The sequence below is a fragment of the Salvelinus alpinus genome, chromosome 28 (assembly GCF_045679555.1).
Source record: "Salvelinus alpinus chromosome 28, SLU_Salpinus.1, whole genome shotgun sequence".
Classification (NCBI taxonomy): domain Eukaryota; kingdom Metazoa; phylum Chordata; class Actinopteri; order Salmoniformes; family Salmonidae; genus Salvelinus; species Salvelinus alpinus.
This window is the reverse complement of record NC_092113.1, coordinates 21,790,246-21,811,583: the sequence shown is the minus strand read 5'-3', so window position 1 is coordinate 21,811,583 and position 21,338 is coordinate 21,790,246. Positions and strand designations below refer to the sequence as shown.

The 21,338-nt window shown below is 44.7% G+C and overlaps 1 protein-coding gene across 2 annotated transcripts in view; it reads left to right on the top strand.

The window, feature by feature from the left end:
* Positions 1-21,338, top strand: part of LOC139557411 (plexin-A1-like) — a 271,441-nt gene that overhangs the window by 153,197 nt on the left and 96,906 nt on the right. For both annotated transcript variants that reach the window (XM_071372182.1, XM_071372181.1), the window contains exons 5-8: positions 15,075-15,175; positions 15,288-15,411; positions 16,011-16,164; positions 16,308-16,407. In XM_071372182.1, coding sequence (XP_071228283.1) covers positions 15,075-15,175; positions 15,288-15,411; positions 16,011-16,164; positions 16,308-16,407 — 479 coding nt within the window. The remainder of the gene's footprint in view (positions 1-15,074; positions 15,176-15,287; positions 15,412-16,010; positions 16,165-16,307; positions 16,408-21,338) is intronic.

Below are 21,338 nucleotides of genomic sequence, written 5' to 3'. Positions count from 1 at the left end.
AGCCGAGCTGCTCTACTGCTCTGCTGGAGCAGAGGACCAATAGCACACTGACTCCACTTAGTTACTGTACATAGTATCTCCCTTCCCTTAGTACTGCAGCTATCCCCGGTCCCAGAGAACCTGACCCTGTGCCCTACACTTCTCCCCAATCACCAATAGTGTGTGGGAAAACACACACACATTCCCTTACTACACTGGCTACAGCAGCGCAAGAGGAAACACCTCATAGTCTACATGGAGATGTGTTTTGTCTTATAAATATGATTACCATTATGTGTGACTTCCATCACCACTGGTCCTAGGATTTATTAAGTCAAGGCTGTGTATTATAGATGAGCATGGATGGCCCACTAGTACATCACCTACAGTACCAGTCAAAAGTTTGGACACACCTACTCATTCAAGGGTTTTTCTTTATTTTGTACTATTTTCTACAGAATAATAGTGAAGACATCAAAACTGCGGTCCAAATCATCCAAATCCATCTCAATTGGGTTGAGGTCTGGTGATTGTGGAGGCCAGGTCATCTGATGCAGCAGTCCATCACTCTCCTTCTTGATCAAATAGCCATTACACAGCCTGGAAGTGTGTTTTGGGTCATTGTCCTTTTGAAAAACAAATGATAGTCCCACTAAGCGCAAACCAGATGGGATGGCCTATCGCTGCAGAATGCTGTGGTAGCCATGCTGGTTAAGTGTGCCTTGAATTCGAAATAAATCCCTGACAGTGTCACCAGCAAAGCACCCCCACACCATCACACCTCCTCCTCCATGCTTCACGGTGGGAACCACACATGCAGAAATCATCATCATCATCCGTTCACCTACTCTGCGTCTCACAAAGACACGGCGGTTGGAACCAAAAATCTCACATTTAGACTCATCAGACCAAAGGAAAGATTTCCACCGGACTAATGTCCATTGCTCGTCTTTCTTGGCCCAAGCAAGTCTCTTCTTATTATTGGTGTCCTTTAGTAGTGGTTTCTTTGCAGCAATTTGACCATGAAGGCCTGATTCACGCAGTCTCCTCTGAACAGTTGATGTTGAGATGTGTCTGTTACTTGAACTCTGTGAAGCATTTATTTGGGCTGCAATTTCTGAGACTGGTAACTGTAATGAACTTATCCTCTGCAGCAGAGGTAACTCTAGGTCTTTCTTTCCTGTGGTGGTCCTCATGAGAGCCAGTTTCATCATAGCTCTTAATGGTTTTTGCGACTGCACTTCAAGAAACGTTGAAAGTTCTTGAAATTTAACAAGGCACACCTGTTAATTGAAATGCATTCCAGGTGACTACCTCATGAAGCTGGTTGAGAGAAAGCCAAGAGTGTGCAAAGCTGTCATCAAGGGAAAGTGTGGCTACTTTGAAGAATCTCAAATATAACATATATTTTGATTTGTTTAACACTTTTTTGTTACTACATGATTCCATATGTGTTATTTCATAGTTGTGATGTCTTCACTATTATTCTACTATGTAGAAAATAGTAAAAATAAAGAAAAACCCTTGAATGAGTAGGGTTTTAACTTTTCACTGGTACTGTATGTCATCTAGATGGCCATTCATGTTAAGGTGTTATATGGATCTCCATGGCCTTCTCACCTCACACTGAGGCTATTCCCTTGCCATAGCTTCGTTCCGGGGTTGTCAGATGAGACACCACCCACTAGGTTCTTGTTCAACCACTTCCAGCCTCCACTCTTGCTTCTGGCTCACCACACAGTGGCGCATATACACACCGACATGCACTCTCCCTCTAACTAGAGAGAATCTGGTGTGTATTTTCCTATCGCTGCTGTATACAGTATATCGGCAAAGCAGATCACATTTGACTGATGTTAGCGTCTGAGCAGGCAGCAGTGGCAGACAGAATACTGAATGTGTCTGGGATTCAGAGCCAGACCAGCTTTTCCCTCTGCTCCCTCTCTCTCGCACACACGTATAAAAAGAGTGATGAGGAGAGGTTACGGAAATTAATTGGTTTGAAGAGATCTCTCTCTTTCTCTCACTACCGTCATCTCCTCTTTTAAAGCCTCTGCCTCCACCTGGTGAAGGAGTCAATGGGCCCCGTGCCCCTGTGGTCGGCAGAACAGAGAGGGGAGCGTCTCTCTTATCTCTCCCTCTCTAGGGCTCCCTCTCTCTCCTTCTCTCCATGGCCCATCCTGAGAGGAGAGTAGGATGAAAGCTGAGTGATGGCTATTCTCTCAGAAACAGCAGCCTGCTAAAGATATGGGCTCAGACAGGAGCTTACCCCAGCTGTGGAATGGAGTTTTACACTTAAGCCAAAAATCACCAGGATCTTTACATACAGCACTCACTGAGCTACAAAACAATGGTTTTAGACTTGGGATTTGTTGACAGTATCCAACCTGAGAAAGGGCTTTGGCTGTCACCAGATATGAATGGACATTATCTTCTTCTGTCTGTCTTTTTCTCAGAGATATTTACAGGGCATTCGGAAGGTATTCAGACCTCTTGACTTTTCCCACATTTTGTTACGTTAAAATGTATGAAATATGTTTTTCCCCCTTCATCCATCTACACACAATACCCCATAATGACAAAGCAATAACAGGTTTTTAGACATTTTTGCTCATTTATAAAGAAAAAACTGAAATATCACATTTACATAAGTATTCAGACCCTTTGATTAGTACTTTGTTGAAGCACCTTTGGCAGCGATTACAGACTTGAGTCTTCTTGGGTAGGACGCTACAAGCTTGGCACACCTGTATTCGGGGAGTTTCTCCCATTCTTCTCTGCAGATCCTCTCAAGCTCTGTCAAGTGCACTCCATGAATCAGGGCAGCAGGGAAGCCTAGTGGTTAGAGCGTTGGATTAGTAACCGAAAGGTTGCAAGTTCAAATCCCTGACAAGGTACAAATCTGTTGTTCTGCCCCTGAACAGGCAGTTAACCCACTGTTCCTAGGCTGTCATTGAAAATAAGAATTTGTTCTTAACTGACTTGCCTAGTTAAATAAAGGGTATCATTAAAGGGTAACATAATCATTTTTTAAAAAGTTGGATGGGGAGCGACGCTGCTCAGATATTTTCAAGTCTCTCCAGAGATGTTCGATCGGGATCAAGTCCGGGGCTCTGGCTGGGCCATTCAAGGACATTCAGAGACTTGTCCTGAAACCAGTCCTGCGTTTTCTTGGTTGTGTACTTAGGGTCGTTGTCCTGTTGGAAGGTGAACCTTTGCCACAGTTTGAGGTCCTGAGCGCTCTGGGGCAGGTTTTCATCAAGGATCTCTCTGTACTTTCCTCCATTCATCTTTCCCTCGATCCTAACTAGTCTCCCAGTCCCTGCCGCTGAAAAACATCCCCACAAACATCCCCAAAGCATGATGCTGCCACCACTATGCGTCACTGTAGGGATGGTGCCAGGTTTCCTCCAGACGCCAAAGAGTTCAATCTTGGTTTCATCAGACCAGAGTATCTTGTTTCTCATGGTCTGAGAGTCTCTAGGTGCCTTTTGGCAAACTCCAAGCAGGCTGTCATGTGCCTGTTACTGAGGAGTGGCTTCCGTCTGGCCACGCTACCATAAAGGCCTGATTGATAGTGCTGCAGAGATGGTTGTCCTTTTGGAAGGTTCTCCCATCTCCACAGAGGAACTTTAGAGCTCTATCGGAGTGACCATCGTGTTCTTGGTCACCTTCCTGACCAAGACCCTCCCCTCCGATTGCTCAGTTTGTCCAGGCGGCCAGCTCTAGGGAGAGTCTTGGTGGTTCCAAAGATGATGGAGGCCACTGTGTTCTTGGGGACCTTTAATGCTGCAGACATGTTTTGGTACCCTTCCACAGATCTGTGCCTCTACACAATCCTGTCTCGGAGCTCTACGGACAATTCCTTCGACCTCATGGCTTGGTTTTTTCTCTGACATGCACTGTCAACTGTGGGACCTTATATAGACAGGTGTGCCTTTCCAAATCATGTCCAATCAATTGAATTTAGCACAGGTGGACTCCAATCAAGTTGTAGAAACATCTCAAGGATGATCAATGGAAACAGGATGCACCTGATCTCAATTTCGAGTCTCATAGCAAAGGGTCTGAATACTTATGTAAATAAGGAGTTTCTGTTTTTTATTTTTATACATTTGCTATAAAAAAAAAATATTAGCTTTTTCATTATGGGGTTATGTGTGTAAATTGGTGAGGATTTGTTTTTATTTAATCCATTTTAGAATAAGGCTGTAACGTAATAAAATGTGGAAAAAGTCATGGTGTCTGAATACTTTCCGAAGGCATTGTACTTAGGAAATGTAGCCTTCTTCAACATATCGGATTCACTTACTGCTGTTACCGAAGATACAACGTGATACACAACAGTATTGTTATAACTTCTCCTGACAACTGAGAAGCATGGAGTTACAGGGAGCATGTGTTGTTCCCAGGCACTGAGATTGCATCCCAAACGGCACCCTATTCCCTATATAGTGCACTACTTTTGAATAGGGCCCTGGTCAAAAATATTGCACTATATAGGGAATAGGGTGCCGTTTGAGACACAACCTGAGGTGAAGTTGTGGAGTAGATGATGCAACCGTTTCCCAGTAGACAGCCCTGGTCTTGTCTTGTCTTGGTTTAGACTCAGAGCAGCTGGAGGGGATTGTTCTCCCTTAGCTCCCTTAGTGTTGAGATAGGAAATACCTATCTATTCATCATACGGGACGGAAGTATATCTAATCAATGTGAATAATATTAGTCTCATTGTCTCATTCATCATCTTGTCTCCTGAGGGTGTTCAGCAGGTGTGATGGATCACCAGTAGAGCATGTCATGTCATCTTCCCATACTGTAAATGACCTGATGGTGGGTTGTGTATTACCTTTTTAATGTGACCTCATAATCAACCAACAGGGCCTTAATCTCACTCTTTTTGCCCTACTAGTTCCTGCAGGGACAGGGTTCCAGATAAATCTGCTTCGGACGGGTTTATAAACCATTCTCCTGCACCGTGTGTAATCATTGTGCGTTCAGGAGAGTAAGGTTCGGTCGGCGGGGGTGAGAGACGAGAGAGAGAAGCACTCTGTTTGTCCTACCTATCCCCTCCTGCCTTTTCTCCATTTGTCTCTCCTCATTGGATAATAGAAATGCCAGTGTGGAAGGCTAGTGTTGTGCCTCAAACATCAAAAACTCAATTTCCCAAACTGACAGAATCATTTACCATTCCCCATATTCACAAGCAGTTAATTAAAAGTTCCAGGTAGCCCATCGTACTACATCTCCCCACTGTAAATGCTGGGACCGAGAGAAACATAAAACTGTCCGTTTAACTTCAAGGAGAGAAATTTCGATTAACGTGCGTTGGATTTATACACGGAAGCTCCTCTCGCTGTTGTTCTGACAATAAAGACACGGAGAGGAGAACTAGGTGCATCCGTAACGTTTAAACTCCTACATCTTTGGAAATACAGACAGATTAGTCCAGGAGTAGGTTTTCTCAGGAGAAGATCGATGAATACACTGTATATTAAGTCATCCTTGACCTCAACTGTCATGTAGATGGTCTTGTTTTCTAATTGACAGTATATATGTATGGATTAAGTGGATCATGATCCATAATCAATGGATGTTCTGACTGATGTCATGCTACAGGATATGGTTATCGCGGAGATGGTCATCAATCCTCTACTATAGCTGAATAGATGTCCATGGTAAGGTCAGGTGATGTCAGCAGTGTAAAACGATAACATAATGTGACTCATTGGTTGTAATTGGCCGTCACAGTGCTTACATAGACAGAATCAACTGCTGTAATGAAGAGAAAATGGCCCTGGTGGTATTGATTTTGGTACAGTAGAGTACAGTGGAGAAACCTTAGCCCTGTTCTATCATGTTAGGTGCAGAGTTAGTATGATAATGTGTGTTCTATTGTGCTAGGTGCAGAGTTAGTATGATAATGTGTGTTCTATCGTGCTAGGTGCAGAGTTAGTATGATAATGTGTGTTCTATCGTGCTAGGTGCAGAGTTAGAATGATAATGTGTGTTCTGTCGTGTTAGGTGCAGAGTTAGAATGATAATGTGTGTTCTATCGTGCTAGGTGCAGAGTTAGAATGATAATGTGTGTTCTGTCGTGTTAGGTGCAGAGTTAGTATGATAATGTGTGTTCTGTCGTGTTAGGTGCAGAGTTAGAATGATAATGTGTGTTCTATCATGTTAGGTGCAGAGTTAGAATGATAATGTGTGTTCTATCGTGCTAGGTGCAGAGTTAGTATGATAATGTGTGTTCTATCGTGCTAGGTGCAGAGTTAGAATGATAATGTGTGTTCTGTCGTGTTAGGTGCAGAGTTAGAATGATAATGTGTGTTCTATCATGTTAGGTGCAGAGTTAGAATGATAATGTGTGTTCTATCGTGCTAGGTGCAGAGTTAGAATGATAATGTGTGTTCTATCGTGCTAGGTGCAGAGTTAGAATGATAATGTGTGTTCTGTCGTGTTAGGTGCAGAGTTAGAATGATAATGTGTGTTCTGTCGTGTTAGGTGCAGAGTTAGAATGATAATGTGTGTTCTATCGTGCTAGGTGCAGAGTTAGAATGATAATGTGTGTTCTGTCGTGTTAGGTGCAGAGTTAGAATGATAATGTGTGTTCTGTCGTGTTAGGTGCAGAGTTAGAATGATAATGTGTGTTCTGTCGTGTTAGGTGCAGAGTTAGAATGATAATGTGTGTTCTGTCGTGTTAGGTGCAGAGTTAGTATGAGAATGTGTGTTCTGTCGTGTTAGGTGCAGAGTTAGAATGATAATGTGTGTTCTATCGTGCTAGGTGCAGAGTTAGAATGATAATGTGTGTTCTATCATGTTAGGTGCAGAGTTAGAATGATAATGTGTGTTCTGTCGTGTTAGGTGCAGAGTTAGAATGATAATGTGTGTTCTATCGTGCTAGGTGCAGAGTTAGAATGATAATGTGTGTTCTGTCGTGTTAGGTGCAGAGTTAGAATGATAATGTGTGTTCTGTCGTGTTAGGTGCAGAGTTAGAATGATAATGTGTGTTCTGTCGTGTTAGGTGCAGAGTTAGAATGATAATGTGTGTTCTGTCGTGTTAGGTGCAGAGTTAGAATGATAATGTGTGTTCTATCGTGCTAGGTGCAGAGTTAGAATGATAATGTGTGTTCTATCATGTTAGGTGCAGAGTTAGAATGATAATGTGTGTTCTGTCGTGTTAGGTGCAGAGTTAGAATGATAATGTGTGTTCTGTCGTGTTAGGTGCAGAGTTAGAATGATAATGTGTGTTCTGTCGTGTTAGGTGCAGAGTTAGAATGATAATGTGTGTTCTGTCGTGTTAGGTGCAGAGTTAGAATGATAATGTGTGTTCTATCATGTTAGGTGCAGAGTTAGAATGATAATGTGTGTTCTGTCGTGTTAGGTGCAGAGTTAGAATGATAATGTGTGTTCTGTCGTGTTAGGTGCAGAGTTAGAATGATAATGTGTGTTCTGTCGTGTTAGGTGCAGAGTTAGAATGATAATGTGTGTTCTGTCGTGTTAGGTGCAGAGTTAGAATGATAATGTGTGTTCTGTCGTGTTAGGTGCAGAGTTAGTATGATAATGTGTGTTCTGTCGTGTTAGGTGCAGAGTTAGTATGATAATGTGTGTTCTGTCGTGTTAGGTGCAGAGTTAGAATGATAATGTGTGTTCTGTCGTGTTAGGTGCAGAGTTAGTATGATAATGTGTGTTCTGTCGTGTTAGGTGCAGAGTTAGTATGATAATGTGTGTTCTGTCGTGTTAGGTGCAGAGTTAGAATGATAATGTGTGTTCTGTCGTGTTAGGTGCAGAGTTAGAATGATAATGTGTGTTCTGTCGTGTTAGGTGCAGAGTTAGAATGATAATGTGTGTTCTGTCGTGTTAGGTGCAGAGTTAGAATGATAATGTGTGTTCTGTCGTGTTAGGTGCAGAGTTAGAATGATAATGTGTGTTCTGTCGTGTTAGGTGCAGAGTTAGAATGATAATGTGTGTTCTGTCGTGTTAGGTGCAGAGTTAGAATGATAATGTGTGCTTTTGGAAAAACTATGAGCTTCCTCGAGGAACAGACATTTTATTTGCCTCCAATGATCTAGAACTTTCTTGCTGAATAGCTGGGACATCATCACTAACCCAAAGCTCAGCGTTGGTCAGCCCAGCCTCCTTTAAACAACCACTATCTGGTGTTGTTGCTATGGTAACATGCGGTGGGGCATAGCTCCTGCTGTTGTACAATACAGTAGCATCTCTTCCTCCACTTAGTCCTTTAAATGTTTTCATTTTGATGAAGAGGGGTGAAGCTACTGAACTTGGTGCAGGCCAGGGAGGTGTATTGAGCTGAGCGGTTAAAGCTTGTTAGAGCAGTAACTAGGTGTCCTCACTGAAGGATGAAGCTAAAAGTTCCCTCCTTAACCTCCTCCTAGCACTTAGCTCTACTCCTCTACTCCTCTACCAGGAGTGTTCAGTCAGGACCCTCACCTCCACACGTCTTGTCTGCATCCGGATACACTCTTATGGGTGGATAAAAGACCACAAATCGGATTGAAATGTTTATTGGCATGGAGGGTGTCTTTACGAGGAGTGATTGAGGCTGAAGCTCAATGATGACAAGCAAATGACTGCTTGTGGATGTCATTCATTCAGTACAGTCCTAGAAAAAAGGTGCTACCTAAAAGGGTTCTTCAGCTGTCCCCATAGGAGAACACTTTGAAGAACTGTTTTTGGTTACATGTAGAACTCTTTTGGTTCCAAGTAGAACCATTTTGGGTTCCATGTAGAACTCTTTTGGTTCCAAATAGAACCATTTTGGGTTCCATGTAGAACTCTTTTGGTTCCATGTAGAACCATTTTGGGTTACATGTAGAACTTTCCACAGAAGGTTATACATGGAACACAAAAAGGTTCTTCCTGGTACCAAAAGAGTTTTACCTGGAACCAAAAAGGGTTATACTAGGGGAACAGCTGAATAACCCTTTTGGAACCTTTTTTTTCTAACATGCTGACCACACTGCTCGCGTCGCGTGCGTCAACGAGTGTCTGCATAGCCAGAATAGAATAGAACTTACATTTGTGACGCTTGACACGCTGCAAGTCCCGCCTCTCCCATCTCCTCATTGGTTTTTCGGAGCACATACCCACGTGCCATCTCCTCATTGTTTTTTAGGAGCATATGCCCACGTGGGTGATTGATAGATGAACTGAGGTCCACATCCCAGTCCAGTTGGTAGTGGTAATGCACCTTAAAGTTGGTTACCAACCGCCAAATAAAGTCCACAGAAGAAGAAGCAGAAGAAGAAGCCTGAAGGGGGAGAGATTATTAGAAATACACTTTTACTCTTTTATCTGTGGATTAATTGTCGGAGTAGAGGACCTTGTGCATTTCAGGTAAGAACAACCCAAGGTTTATATCCCAGGACAAATTAACTAGCAACAGCAAGCTAGCTAGCTAAATTGCCATAAATGTCTAATGCTTTTTGACCTGTCTCCAAAATAAAATAGTTTGTTCAGAGTTCATTTTGATATTTCAACCTTCGTGTCCTGATAGCGTCTGGTGTGGGTTGACAAAATCAACATGCGCGCGAGCGGTCTGGTCAGCATGTAAGAGTGTAGGTTGTGACCAGTGGTAGCAAGGAATGCACCAAGTCACCTGCCTGTTTGGTCAGTGGCATGTGAGGCAGATTTTGTGTGAGAGTCTGCTGGTCCTCTCTTTGTCCTCTGTGAGAATGTGGTGGCCGCCATCAAGAGCGCAGCACAGGTGACAGTGCCGCATGGCATTTGGGCCCTTTCTCTCTCACTCCCTTTCCCCCCTCTCTCTCTCTCTCTCTCTCTCTCTCTCTCTCTCTCTCTCTCTCTCTCTCTCTCTCTCTCTCTCTCTCTCTCTCTCTCTCTCTCTCTCTCTCTCTCTCTCTCTCTCTCTGTCTCTCTGTCTCTCTCTCTCCCGCTCTCTCCCGCTCTCTCAAAGCTGTGTCTGTGTCAGTGGCTGTGATGTATGGCCTCATTTGCCATATTTCTCTCTATGCCCAGCCGAATTCAAGACAGATGACAGGGAAAAGGAATGAAAAAAGCCTCCAGAAGGAAAAGTTTGTTCTTGTGAAATTAAGCCTTGTCGTTTTCGGGGTGGGCAGAGGGATGACCTAATCTGTATGTGTGTGTGACACCATGGGGTGGTTCTGAAGGGGTGCTAACAGAATGACCTATCCATCACAGTATTGTGCTCTGATAGCACATTCTATTTTGGCGCAAATTACACAGATGGAGCAATTACAGTAGGCCTGCCTAGCCGGGCCCATGCCGCTGCCCTTATGTGAAATGAAATATCAGAGTCGCAATTACATTTGTGTGTCTCCCTCCGTCCCCTCGCTCCCTCCCTCTCTCCCTCCCCCTAGCTCCCTCCCTCTCTCCTTCCTTGCTCCCTCCTTCCCGTGGCTGATTAAGACGTTCTCCATTGTGACCTAAATGAGAGGCTCATTTGTGGCTGTTATTTATTTGTAATTAATCCCTCCCCCTGTCGCTGGACCAGAGATGAATGGTCGTGTCCTCCTCCTTCTCTGCCTGTAGCAGTAAATAGGCCAGGAGGAAAATGCCATTTTTAATATGAATAGGTGCTCTTAGTAATAGTCACTGTACCTCTTGGTAAGACAAAGGACTCTGGCGGGGAACCTAAGATCTTCCTTCCTATTATTTGCTTTATAAAACTCAGTAATTGAAATGTTCCATTGAAATATTATCTTCCCCTGTATCGCCCGACCTATTGAGTAAACTCTATCTGCTATGGCTTTTATGTTTTAATAATATACGGTATGTGTGTCTGGATTTTTCTGCCTGCCTCATAATCTTTAGTCACTTTTGTCCAGAGGAATGTAATGACAGCTATTTACTGTTATTGCCTCTGTGGTTATTTGGTGTAATAATGACGTCAGGACTATTTTTTCAGGACTATCAGAGGCACTGCTATCTCCATGTATCTGCTTTTGCATGCACTCATGTAGTAAAAATACATTTTTATTCTACCTAGGCCTATACTTAAACAATAATGCCTAAGAACCCAGCCCAACAAGGGCTGTTCTGGGGCCCGAGGCGAGGCCAAGTGTCACGGCCGTCGAAAGAAGACCAAGGTGCAGCGTGGTGAGCGTACATACCCGTCCAAAACATAGAAATAAAGAAACATAGAAAACAAAACATAGAATGCCCACCCCAAATCACACACTGACCAAACCAAATAGAGACATAAAAAGGCTCTCTAAGGTCAGGGCGTGACAGTACCCCCCCCCCCCCCAAAGGTGCGGACTCCGGCCGCAAAACCTGAACCTATAGGGGAGGGTCTGGGTGGGCATCTATCCGCGGTGGCGGTTCAGGTGCGGGATGCAAACCCCGCTCCACCTCTGGCTCACCCCACTTTGGTGGCACCTCTGGTGCGGGGACCCTCGCTGCGGGCCCCGGACTGGGCACCCTCGTTGCGGGCCCCGGACTGGGCACCCTCGTTGCGGGCCCCGGACTGGGCACCCTCGTTGCGGGCCCCGTACTGGGCACCCTCGTTGCGGGCCCCGGACTGGGCACCCTCGTTGCGGGCCCTGGACTGGGCACCCTCGTTGCTGGAGACCATCGCTGGAGGCTCTGGACTGGAGGCCGTCGTTGGAGGCTTCGTGCCATGACTCCTCACTGGAGGCTTCGTGCCATGGATCATCACTGGAGGCTTCTTGCCATGGATCATCACTGGAGGCTTCGTGCCATGGATCATCACTGGAGGCTTCTTGCCATGGATTATCACTGGAGGCTTCGTGCCATGGATCATCACTGGAGGCTTCGTGCCATGGATCATCACTGGAGGCTTCGTGCCATGGATCATCACTGGAGGCTTCTTGCCATGGATCATCACTGGAGGCTTCTTGCAATGGATCATCACTGGAGGCTTCGGACTGGAGGGACACACAGGAGGCCTGGCTCTGGGAGCAGGCACAGGACTCACCAGGTTGGGAAGACGTACAGGAGGCCTGGCTCTGGGAGCGAGCACAGGATACACTGGGCCATGGAGGCGCACTGTAGGTCTCGAGCGTAGAGCCTGCACAACCCGTCCTGGCTGGATGGTTACTTTGGCCCGGCACGTGCGGGGCGAATGCACGGGACGCACTGGGCTGTGCAGACGCACCGGAGACACAGTGCGCAGAGCCGGCACAGGATATCCTGGGCCGTAGAGACGTACTGGCGGCCAGATGCGCTGAGCCGGCACCCTCCGACCTGGCTGGATGCCCACTCTAGCCCGGCCGATTCGGGGAGCTGGAAGGTAGCGCACCGGGCTGTGAACGCACACTGGAGACACCGTGCGCTCCACCGCATAACACGGTGCCTGACCAGTACGACGCTCACCACGGTAAGCATGGGGAGTTGGCTCAGGTCTATAACCCGACTCCGCCAATCACCCCGTGTTCCCCCCCATTTTTTGGGGGGCTGCCTCTCGGGCTTCCTTGCCAGCCGTGTTCCCTCGTAACGATTACCAGCTGCCTCCACCTTCCTGGCTGCTTCCACCTGTTCTCATGGAAGGCGATCCCTTCCGGCCAGGATCTCCTCCCATGTCCAGGATCCTTTGCCGTCCAGGATGTCATCCCATGTCGAGTTCTCCTTTTTACCACGCTGCTTGGTCCTTTTTTGGTGGGAAGTTCTGTCACGGCCGTCGAAAGAAGACCAAGGTGGAGCGTGGTTAGCGTCCTTTTTATTTGAATGTCGCAAACAAAACAATAAACAATACAAAACGACCGTGAAGCTTAACAGGGCTATGAAGCCTCTAACAAAATTAACTTCCCACACTGAAAGGAGGGAAAAGGGCTACCTAAGTATGGTTCCCAATCAGAGACAACGATAGACAGCTGTCCCTGATTGAGAACCATACCCGGCCAAAACATAGAAATAAAGAAACATAGAAAACAAAACATAGAATGCCCACTCCAAATCACACCCTGACCAAACCAAATAGAGACATAAAAAGGCTCTCTAAGGTCAGGGCGTGACACCAAGGTAATTCCTGGGTTTGAGGGCATTATTGCTTTTATAAAACTGTTGCCAATATATTTATACAAATATAAACATTATTTTAATGAGTAAATTCGTTTTTTGCATTCTTAAGTTATTATCCAAGCGGGCTGGTCTTTTTAGTTATTTTCTCCTGTTTTGACCCAGTTGTTAATTCTAATCGTTCTATAAATTCAATGATAATGATTTAATAAATGTCCAATAGGCAACAACTATTATTGTTAGCGAGTCGGAGCTAACCAAGCTAGTTGGTGATGTTAATAGTGACGTTTCCATTGATGGCACACGAGTGGAAGAGCTTCTGGCGCTGGTTGGTGACAGCCAGTACTTGTCTCTACTTTGCTGGCACTGGAGAGATCGCATTTGTAAAATGATACATTGTTTCACAGGTCGTAGAGGCAGACAGGTAGGTTTTTTCAACCCCCAACTGTTGCAAACCAAATAGTAACATGAGAAAATAATGTGTAGATGCTTTTTTCCTGAGGGATTTCCTGCCTGGGCTGTGGATGGTGGAATTATGACATTAACATGTTATGGTATTTTGCAGGAGTTGTTGTCCGACAACCCCCGCATATCAACCAATCAGCATCCAGGACCCAAACGACCTGTTTTATAATTAAGCAATAAGGCACGAGGAGGTGTGCTATATGGCCAATATACCATGGCTAAGGGCTGTTCTAACACAACCGATGCAACGCGGAGTGCCCTGATACAGCCCTTAGCCCGTGGTATGTTGGCCATATACCACAAACCCCCGAGGTGCCTTATTGCTATTATAAACTGGTTACCAATGTAATTAGAGCAGTAAAAATACATGTTTTGTCATACCCGTGGTATACGGTCTGATATACCACGGCTGTCAGCCAATCAGCGTTCAAAGAGAGGTCCAGCTCCATACTAGATTATCTCTTGTTAGTCAATAATTGCAGTCCTCCCAGCAGTGAAGTCCTCAATGGTCTCAGATGAAATTGATCCTGTTTGATTTCTGACACTTGATTTAGAAGATGCCTGCGGTTGTAATGTAATACTAGCCCAGTGAGGTGGTGTAGGTTGATTCCTGCTGAATGTGTGGAACCCAACAGGCATGCAGGCAGGCAGCGAGAGAAAGTTGGAGAAAGAGAGACAGAGAGAGAGAGACAGAAAGAAAGGGATGCTGCTCTGGGCGGAAGTAGGTCTGCACACTGTACATGTGCGCACACACACACACACACACACACACACACACACACACACACACACACACACACACACACACACACACACACACACACACACACACACACACACACACACACACACACACACACACACACACACACACACACACACACACACACACACACACACACACACACACACACACTCTCTCTTCCTCTTCCCTACTGACCCCAGATGTGTTTCTCACAGTCCTACAGTCTGTAATGTCTCTGCTCAAACAGTTTGGTGCAGTGGAGCTATTTATGTGGATGAATAGAAAGCCTATATTCTATATTCAAGCCCAGTACGATGACAAAGACACAGAACACATACAGGATGTGGAATTGTTGACCTCCAGTCCTGAGTGAAGCAGCTGGAAGTGTGTGAGCTGTGCTCTCTGCTCTCTGAGTGTGACAGGAATAACTGTGGTCAGGGCTGCAGGATCCCAACAGCTGCCCCACAAACATTGTCACGGATTGCCCTCGGACACACACACACACACGTGTGGACGCATGCTCGCTCGCATCCACACATCCAATCACACACACACAAATACACCCAGAGGCCCAATAATAGTCTAATATGTTGGTGTCCAGTCAGAGAGGAGACGGTTGCGTTTAACAGTGCAGGCCTGGGGGTGATTGAGTCCAGGCAGCACGGCTGTCACCGACTCGCTACACAGAACACGCAAGCCATGAGCACGACCATAAAGAGACCAGGGCTGAGATGTGCTAGAGACAAGGACTAATCTAAGGTGAACATCTGTTTTTTAGAAAGTGAACTGTACAGTATGTCAGTTTGTGATGGCGAATGACATACGTCAACAAAGACTCAAATCACACTCAGCCAATAAACTCGTGACGCATTCTATGATGTTAACCGTGTGTATTGTGTGTTTCCAGGTGAGCCGTGTTCCAGTGGAGAGCTGTGAGCAGTACTCCTCCTGCAGCGCCTGCCTGGGGTCAGGAGATCCCCACTGTGGCTGGTGTGTCCTCCACAATGTGTAAGTACTGTATGACCACACGGACTGCTCTGACGCTGCGTACCTGACATTACTATGTCCTCAACTCCATACTATCAAGTCACCTGAAGAACCAAAACTCCCTCTCTGTCAGGTGTTCCAGGAAGGATCGTTGTGAGAGGGCTGATGAGCCTCAGCGTTTTGCCTCCCGAGTGGAGCAGTGTGTCAAACTCAGTGTCCAGCCTGGAAACATCTCTGTCACCATGTCCGAAGTGCAGGTAACTCACCTGACAATAAATCCTGTGTGTGTGCGTGTGCGTGTGTGTGTGTAGACGTGTTTAACTATTCTTGTGGGGACCAGAAGTTCCCACAAAATTTGACCAACTGGGGACATTTTGTTAGTCCCCACAAGGTCAAATGCTATTTCTAGGGGGTTTATGGTTAAGGTTACAATTAGTGTAAGGATTAGAATTACGTTAAGGGTCAGGGTTAGGAGCTAGGGTTAGTTTTAGAGTTAGGGTTAGGAGCTATGATTAGGTTAAGGGTTAATGTTAGGTTTTTGGGTTAAGATTAGGGTTATGGTACGGGTTAGGGTTTGGTTTAGGGATAGGAAAATAGGATTTTGAACGGGACTGAATTGTGTGTCCCCACATGGTTAGTTGTACAAGACTGTGTGTGTGTGTGTGTGTGTGTGTGTGTGTGTGTGTGTGTGTGTGTGTGTGTGTGTGTGTGTGTGTGTGTGTGTGTGTGTGTGTGTGTGTGTGTAGTGTGTAGTGTGTGTGTGTAGTGTGTGTGTGTGCGTGCATTTGTGTGACTGAGAGTGTGTGTCCTCACATTGACTTGTCCCTCACACTCTCCTCTCTCTCTGTATTCCTAGCTGGTGCTGCAGGCCCAGAATGTGCCTAACCTTTCGGCAGGGGTCAACTGCTCCTTTGAGGACTACACTGAGACAGAGGGACGCATCTTTGGGGGACGCATTTACTGCCTGTCCCCTTCCACACGAGAGGTCGCCCCCATCACACGCAACCAGGGTGAGACAAGAAACCACAGCATCCTCATGCTGCTATTTGCTAGTAATATACATCAGTTGTACTGTGTGTTAACAAAATAGCATTATTGTATTATTTGTTTGTGTGTAGATTGTGTCATACTGATGTACTGTGACTCTTTCTAGGGGACAAGCGCACTGTGAAGCTGTATCTGAAGTCTAAGGAGACAGGAAAGAAGTTTGCCAGTGTGGACTTTGTCTTCTACAACTGCAGTGTGCACCAATCGTAAGTTCGGTTTTAAGTCATTGTGTGTGAGTGTGTGTGTGTGTGTGTGTGTGTGTGTGTGTGTGTGTGTGTGTGTGTGTGTGTGTGTGTGTGTGTGTGTGTGTGTGTGTGTGTGTGTGTGTGTGTGTGTGTGTGTGTGTGTGCGTGCGTGCGTGCGTGCGTGCGTGCGTGCGTGCGTGCGTGCGTCCCTTCATCTACCGCATTCTCTCCACATCCTGCCTTGAGGCTCTCAGACCCTGTTTCTATCCCACTCCCCTAGCTCTGCATTTCACTAAACATAGATATGGGCCAAAGACCCCCATCTCCCCTCTCACCCTTAATATTTCCCATTCCATTACTATATCTTTCATCTCTCTCTCCCTTCCTCTCTTCTTTTCCTCTCACTTCCTCTCTCATCCCCTTTCCCCTTATTTATCTTCTTTATCTCCTCCCCTCTACCACTCCCCTATCCTCCTCATCCTCTCCCTCCTCCCTCTATCTCCCCTCACCTCCCTCTACCACTCCCCTATCCTCCTCATCCTCTCCCTCCTCCCTCTACCCCCCTCACCTCCCTCTACCACTCCCCTATCCTCCTCATCCTCTCCCTCCTCCCTCTACCTCCCCTCACCTCCCTCTACCACTCCCCTATCCTCCTCATCCTCTCCCTCCTCCCTCTACCTCCCCTCACCTCCCTCTACCACTCCCCTATCCTCCTCATCCTCTCCCTCCTCCCTCTACCTCCACTCACTTCCCTCTACCACTCCCCTATCCTCCTCATCCTCTCCCTCCTCCCTCTACCTCCCCTCACCTCCCTCTACCACTCCCCTATCCGCCTCATCCTCTCCCCCTCCTCCCTCTACATCCCCTCACCTCCCTCTACCACTCCCCTATCCAGCTCATCCTCTCCCTCCCCTATAACTCTTCCGTCTCCTCTCCTCCTCTCCCCCTCCTCCCTCTACCTCCCCTCACCTCTCTCTGTCTCTCCCCTATCCCCTCATGCATCTCTTCCTTTCATGCTCTCCTTCACTCCTCTCTCCTCTCCTCTCTCCTGTTGGTCCTCTCTCCTGCCGGTCCAGATGTTCTGTGCCCCTCCTCTCTGCTTTTATTTATCAAACAGATTTTATTTTCCTGGCCCCTGCTCTGTGAGCTGCATACATTAGCATAGCAATATTCTCCTAATTAGCTGTCCTGGCGCCCCATTAGAGCTGGACATAATGGAGAACGTATGTAAAGTGTTCACCTGGACCTCTTATCAAGGCCTGGTTCAATGTCTTTGAACCTAGAGGATGTGTGATTATTTATGCGCCTCTGTATATGTGTGTGTGTGTGTGTGTGTGTGTCTGACAGGGCTGGTTAAGCACCCCCACGTTTTCTCTCTCCTCTCATTGAATAAGCAGGCGTAGCGAGGTCTTTGATGTGCTGTATGCAACACACTCCCCCAGGACATTACAGTACACTACAGTCTAGTTTTAACAGCCCAGCCACACAGAACCCACACGACCTCCTGACCTACTCCCCTCCTGATCCCTGACCCCAGCGTGGGTAGGCTGCCAACAGGCCAGGCATGCCAATGCACCCGCTGGGCAATAAAGAGCTTTTCCTCAGAGGCGACTGGCATTGTGAGCGGGGAGGGCACGTTATTTGGCAAGGCAAATTATCCCGCCAGGTATTTACAATAATATTATAATATTAGAGTTTTGCATTAAAAAGACAGCGGAATAGTTTAATTGAGCTTTTGAGGGACTGAATACATTTTCAACCTGATGAGGGTGGAGGAAGAGATGGAGAGGGGGATGAAACACGTGAAGGAGAGATGGATTGTGCCCATTGTGTCGGGATACAGCGTCCAGAGTGCTAAAAGCTTAGCGCCTCAACCAATCCACAATCCCCATTAGAATACGAAAAGAGGTATGTAATGCATGCAGGGATTGGGAGCTCTTGAAAAGGCCCACTCGTGGAAAGCAGAAAACCCCTCGACAGGCTCTCGTCGGAGGGCTGGGTGTTCACGGTATTCCCCTAATACGGGACCGGCCTGGTTGGTTGACCACCTGGAGACGTTTCACTGTTGTAACAGGACAAGAACATACGGCTCCAACGTTCTGATAACATTCTATCAATGTAAAGAATGGTTTAGATGGGAGGAAGAGGTCTTATTTTGTGGTAACCACTCTCACTTCAATGATCCCAATAGTATTTTCAATCTAACATGGACTTTGTTCTCTGAGCATACTGATCTATCTATCTATCTATCTATCAGAGATCACACTGTAGGTGTTAGGATAGCAAATAGAGAACAGAGAAATTGCCAGGCATCTGATAGATGTTATGAGTTGTTAGATTTGAGATAGAGGGGGGAAGATGAGTTTGTTATTGCCCAGGTTCAGGTGTGATATTACCAGCCAGCAGAGGGTGAGTGATAGGGCTCTGGTCCAGGCAGGATGCCACTCTGCCTGGCACTACTGTGTAATAGTCTGGATCTCTCAATCCCTTTCCACTACCTCTCCCTCTTCTCTCATCTACCTCTACCTTTCCTCCCGAACCAGGCAGAACAAAGGAAACAGACTCAGAGTCCCTCAGCCTGTAAGTGTTTATTCACCCAGCTGCTGAATAGGCAATATTGAAACAGTGAAGCATGTTTGTAATTTAAGCAAAGACAAAGAAAGCTGTAATTGAATATGATAATTATATCAATGTATCTGTCTGTTTGCTGATACTGAAATGAAACACATGTTTACATTGGGAAAGGTCTACTGTAGGTCTGCTGTAATATATATACACTACAGTGTGTAGACTTAAGAAACAGATTCTGTAATATATATACACTACAGTATTTAGACTTAAAGAAACAGATGCTGTAATATATATACACTACAGTATTTAGACTTAAGAAACAGATTCTGTAATATATATACACTACAGTATTTAGACTTAAAGAAACAGATGCTGTAATATATATACACTACAGTGTGTAGACTTAAGAAACAGATTCTGTAATATATATACACTACAGTATTTAGACTTAAAGAAACAGATTCTGTAATATATATATACTACAGTATTTAGACTTAAAGAAACAGATTCTGTAATATATATACACTACAGTATTTAGACTTAAAGAAACAGATTCTGTAATATATATACACTACAGTATTTAGACTTAAAGAAACAGATTCTGTAATATATATACACTACAGTATTTAGACTTAAAGAAACAGATTCTGTAATATATATACACTACAGTATTTAGACTTAAAGAAACAGATGCTGTAATATATATACACTACAGTATTTAGACTTAAAGAAACAGATGCTGTAATATATATGCACTACAGTATTTAGACTTAAAGAAACAGATTCTGTAATATATATACACTACAGTATTTAGACTTAAAGAAACAGATGCTGTAATATATATACACTACAGTATTTAGACTTAAAGAAACAGATTCTGTAATATATATACACTACAGTATTTAGACTTAAAGAAACAGATTCTGTAATATATATACACTACAGTATTTAGACTTAAAGAAACAGATGCTGTAATATATATACACTACAGTATTTAGACTTAAAGAAACAGATGCTGTAATATATATACACTACAGTATTTAGACTTAAAGAAACAGATGCTGTAATATATATACACTACAGTATTTAGACTTAAAGAAACAGATTCTGTAATATATATATACTACAGTATTTAGACTTAAAGAAACAGATTCTGTAATATATATATACTACAGTATTTAGACTTAAAGAAACAGATGCTGTAATATATATATACTACAGTATGTAGACATAAGAAACAGATTCTGTAATATATATATACTACAGTATTTAGACTTAAAGAAACAGATGCTGTAATATATATATACTACAGTATGTAGACATAAGAAACAGATTCTGTAATATATATACACTACAGTATTTAGACTTAAAGAAACAGATTCTGTAATATATATATACTACAGTATGTAGACTTAAGAAACAGATTCTGTAATATATATACACTGCAGTATTTAGACTTAAGAAACAGATTCTGTAATAGATATACACTACAGTATTTAGACTTAAAGAAACAGATGCTGTAATATATATACACTACAGTATTTAGACTTAAAGAAACAGATTCTGTAATATATATACACTGCAGTATTTAGACTTAAGAAACAGATGCTGTAATATATATACACTACAGTATTTAGACTTAAAGAAACAGATTCTGTAATATATATACACTACAGTATGTAAACATTCTATATTTGAGGAAGTAGTCATGTACTGTGTGGTCCTGGGTGGTCTGATTAGCAGCCAGGAAACATTGACTTGTTTGCAGTAGCACACTCAGAGCACTGCAGAGACTTCCTGCTGTAGGACATGCAGTAGCTCCCTGGTGTGTCTCTGTGTGTGTCCCTGTACGTCTCTCAGTGTGGTGCTGAGAATCAGCAGGGTTCAAAGAGCATTGCCCCCCTCTTCTGTCTGGATTTAGCTGGGATCGATAGACCCAGATGTCTGGAGACTAGAAGGTATTATCCCTTCAGAAGCAAACAAATAGCAGGCTGTTAGCATAGCACAAATCCACCCACCCACCCACCCACCCCTCTCTCACTCTCTCTCTCTCTATCTATCTCTCTCTCTCTCTCTCTCTCTCTCTCTCTCTCTCTCTCTCTCTCTCTCTCTCTCTCTCTCTCTCTCTCTCTCTCTCTCTCTCTCTCTCTCTCTCTTTCTCTCTTTCTCTCTCTCTCTCTCTCTCTCTCTCTCTCTCTCTCTCTCTCTCTCTCTCTCTCTCTCTCTCTCTCTCTCTCTCTCCCTCTCTCTCTCTCTCTCTCTCTCTCTCTCTCTCTCTCTCTCTCTCTCTCTCTCTCTCAATTCAATTCAATTCAAGGGGCTTTATTGGCATGGGAAACATGTGTTAACATTGCCAAAGCAAGTGAGGTAGATATTATACA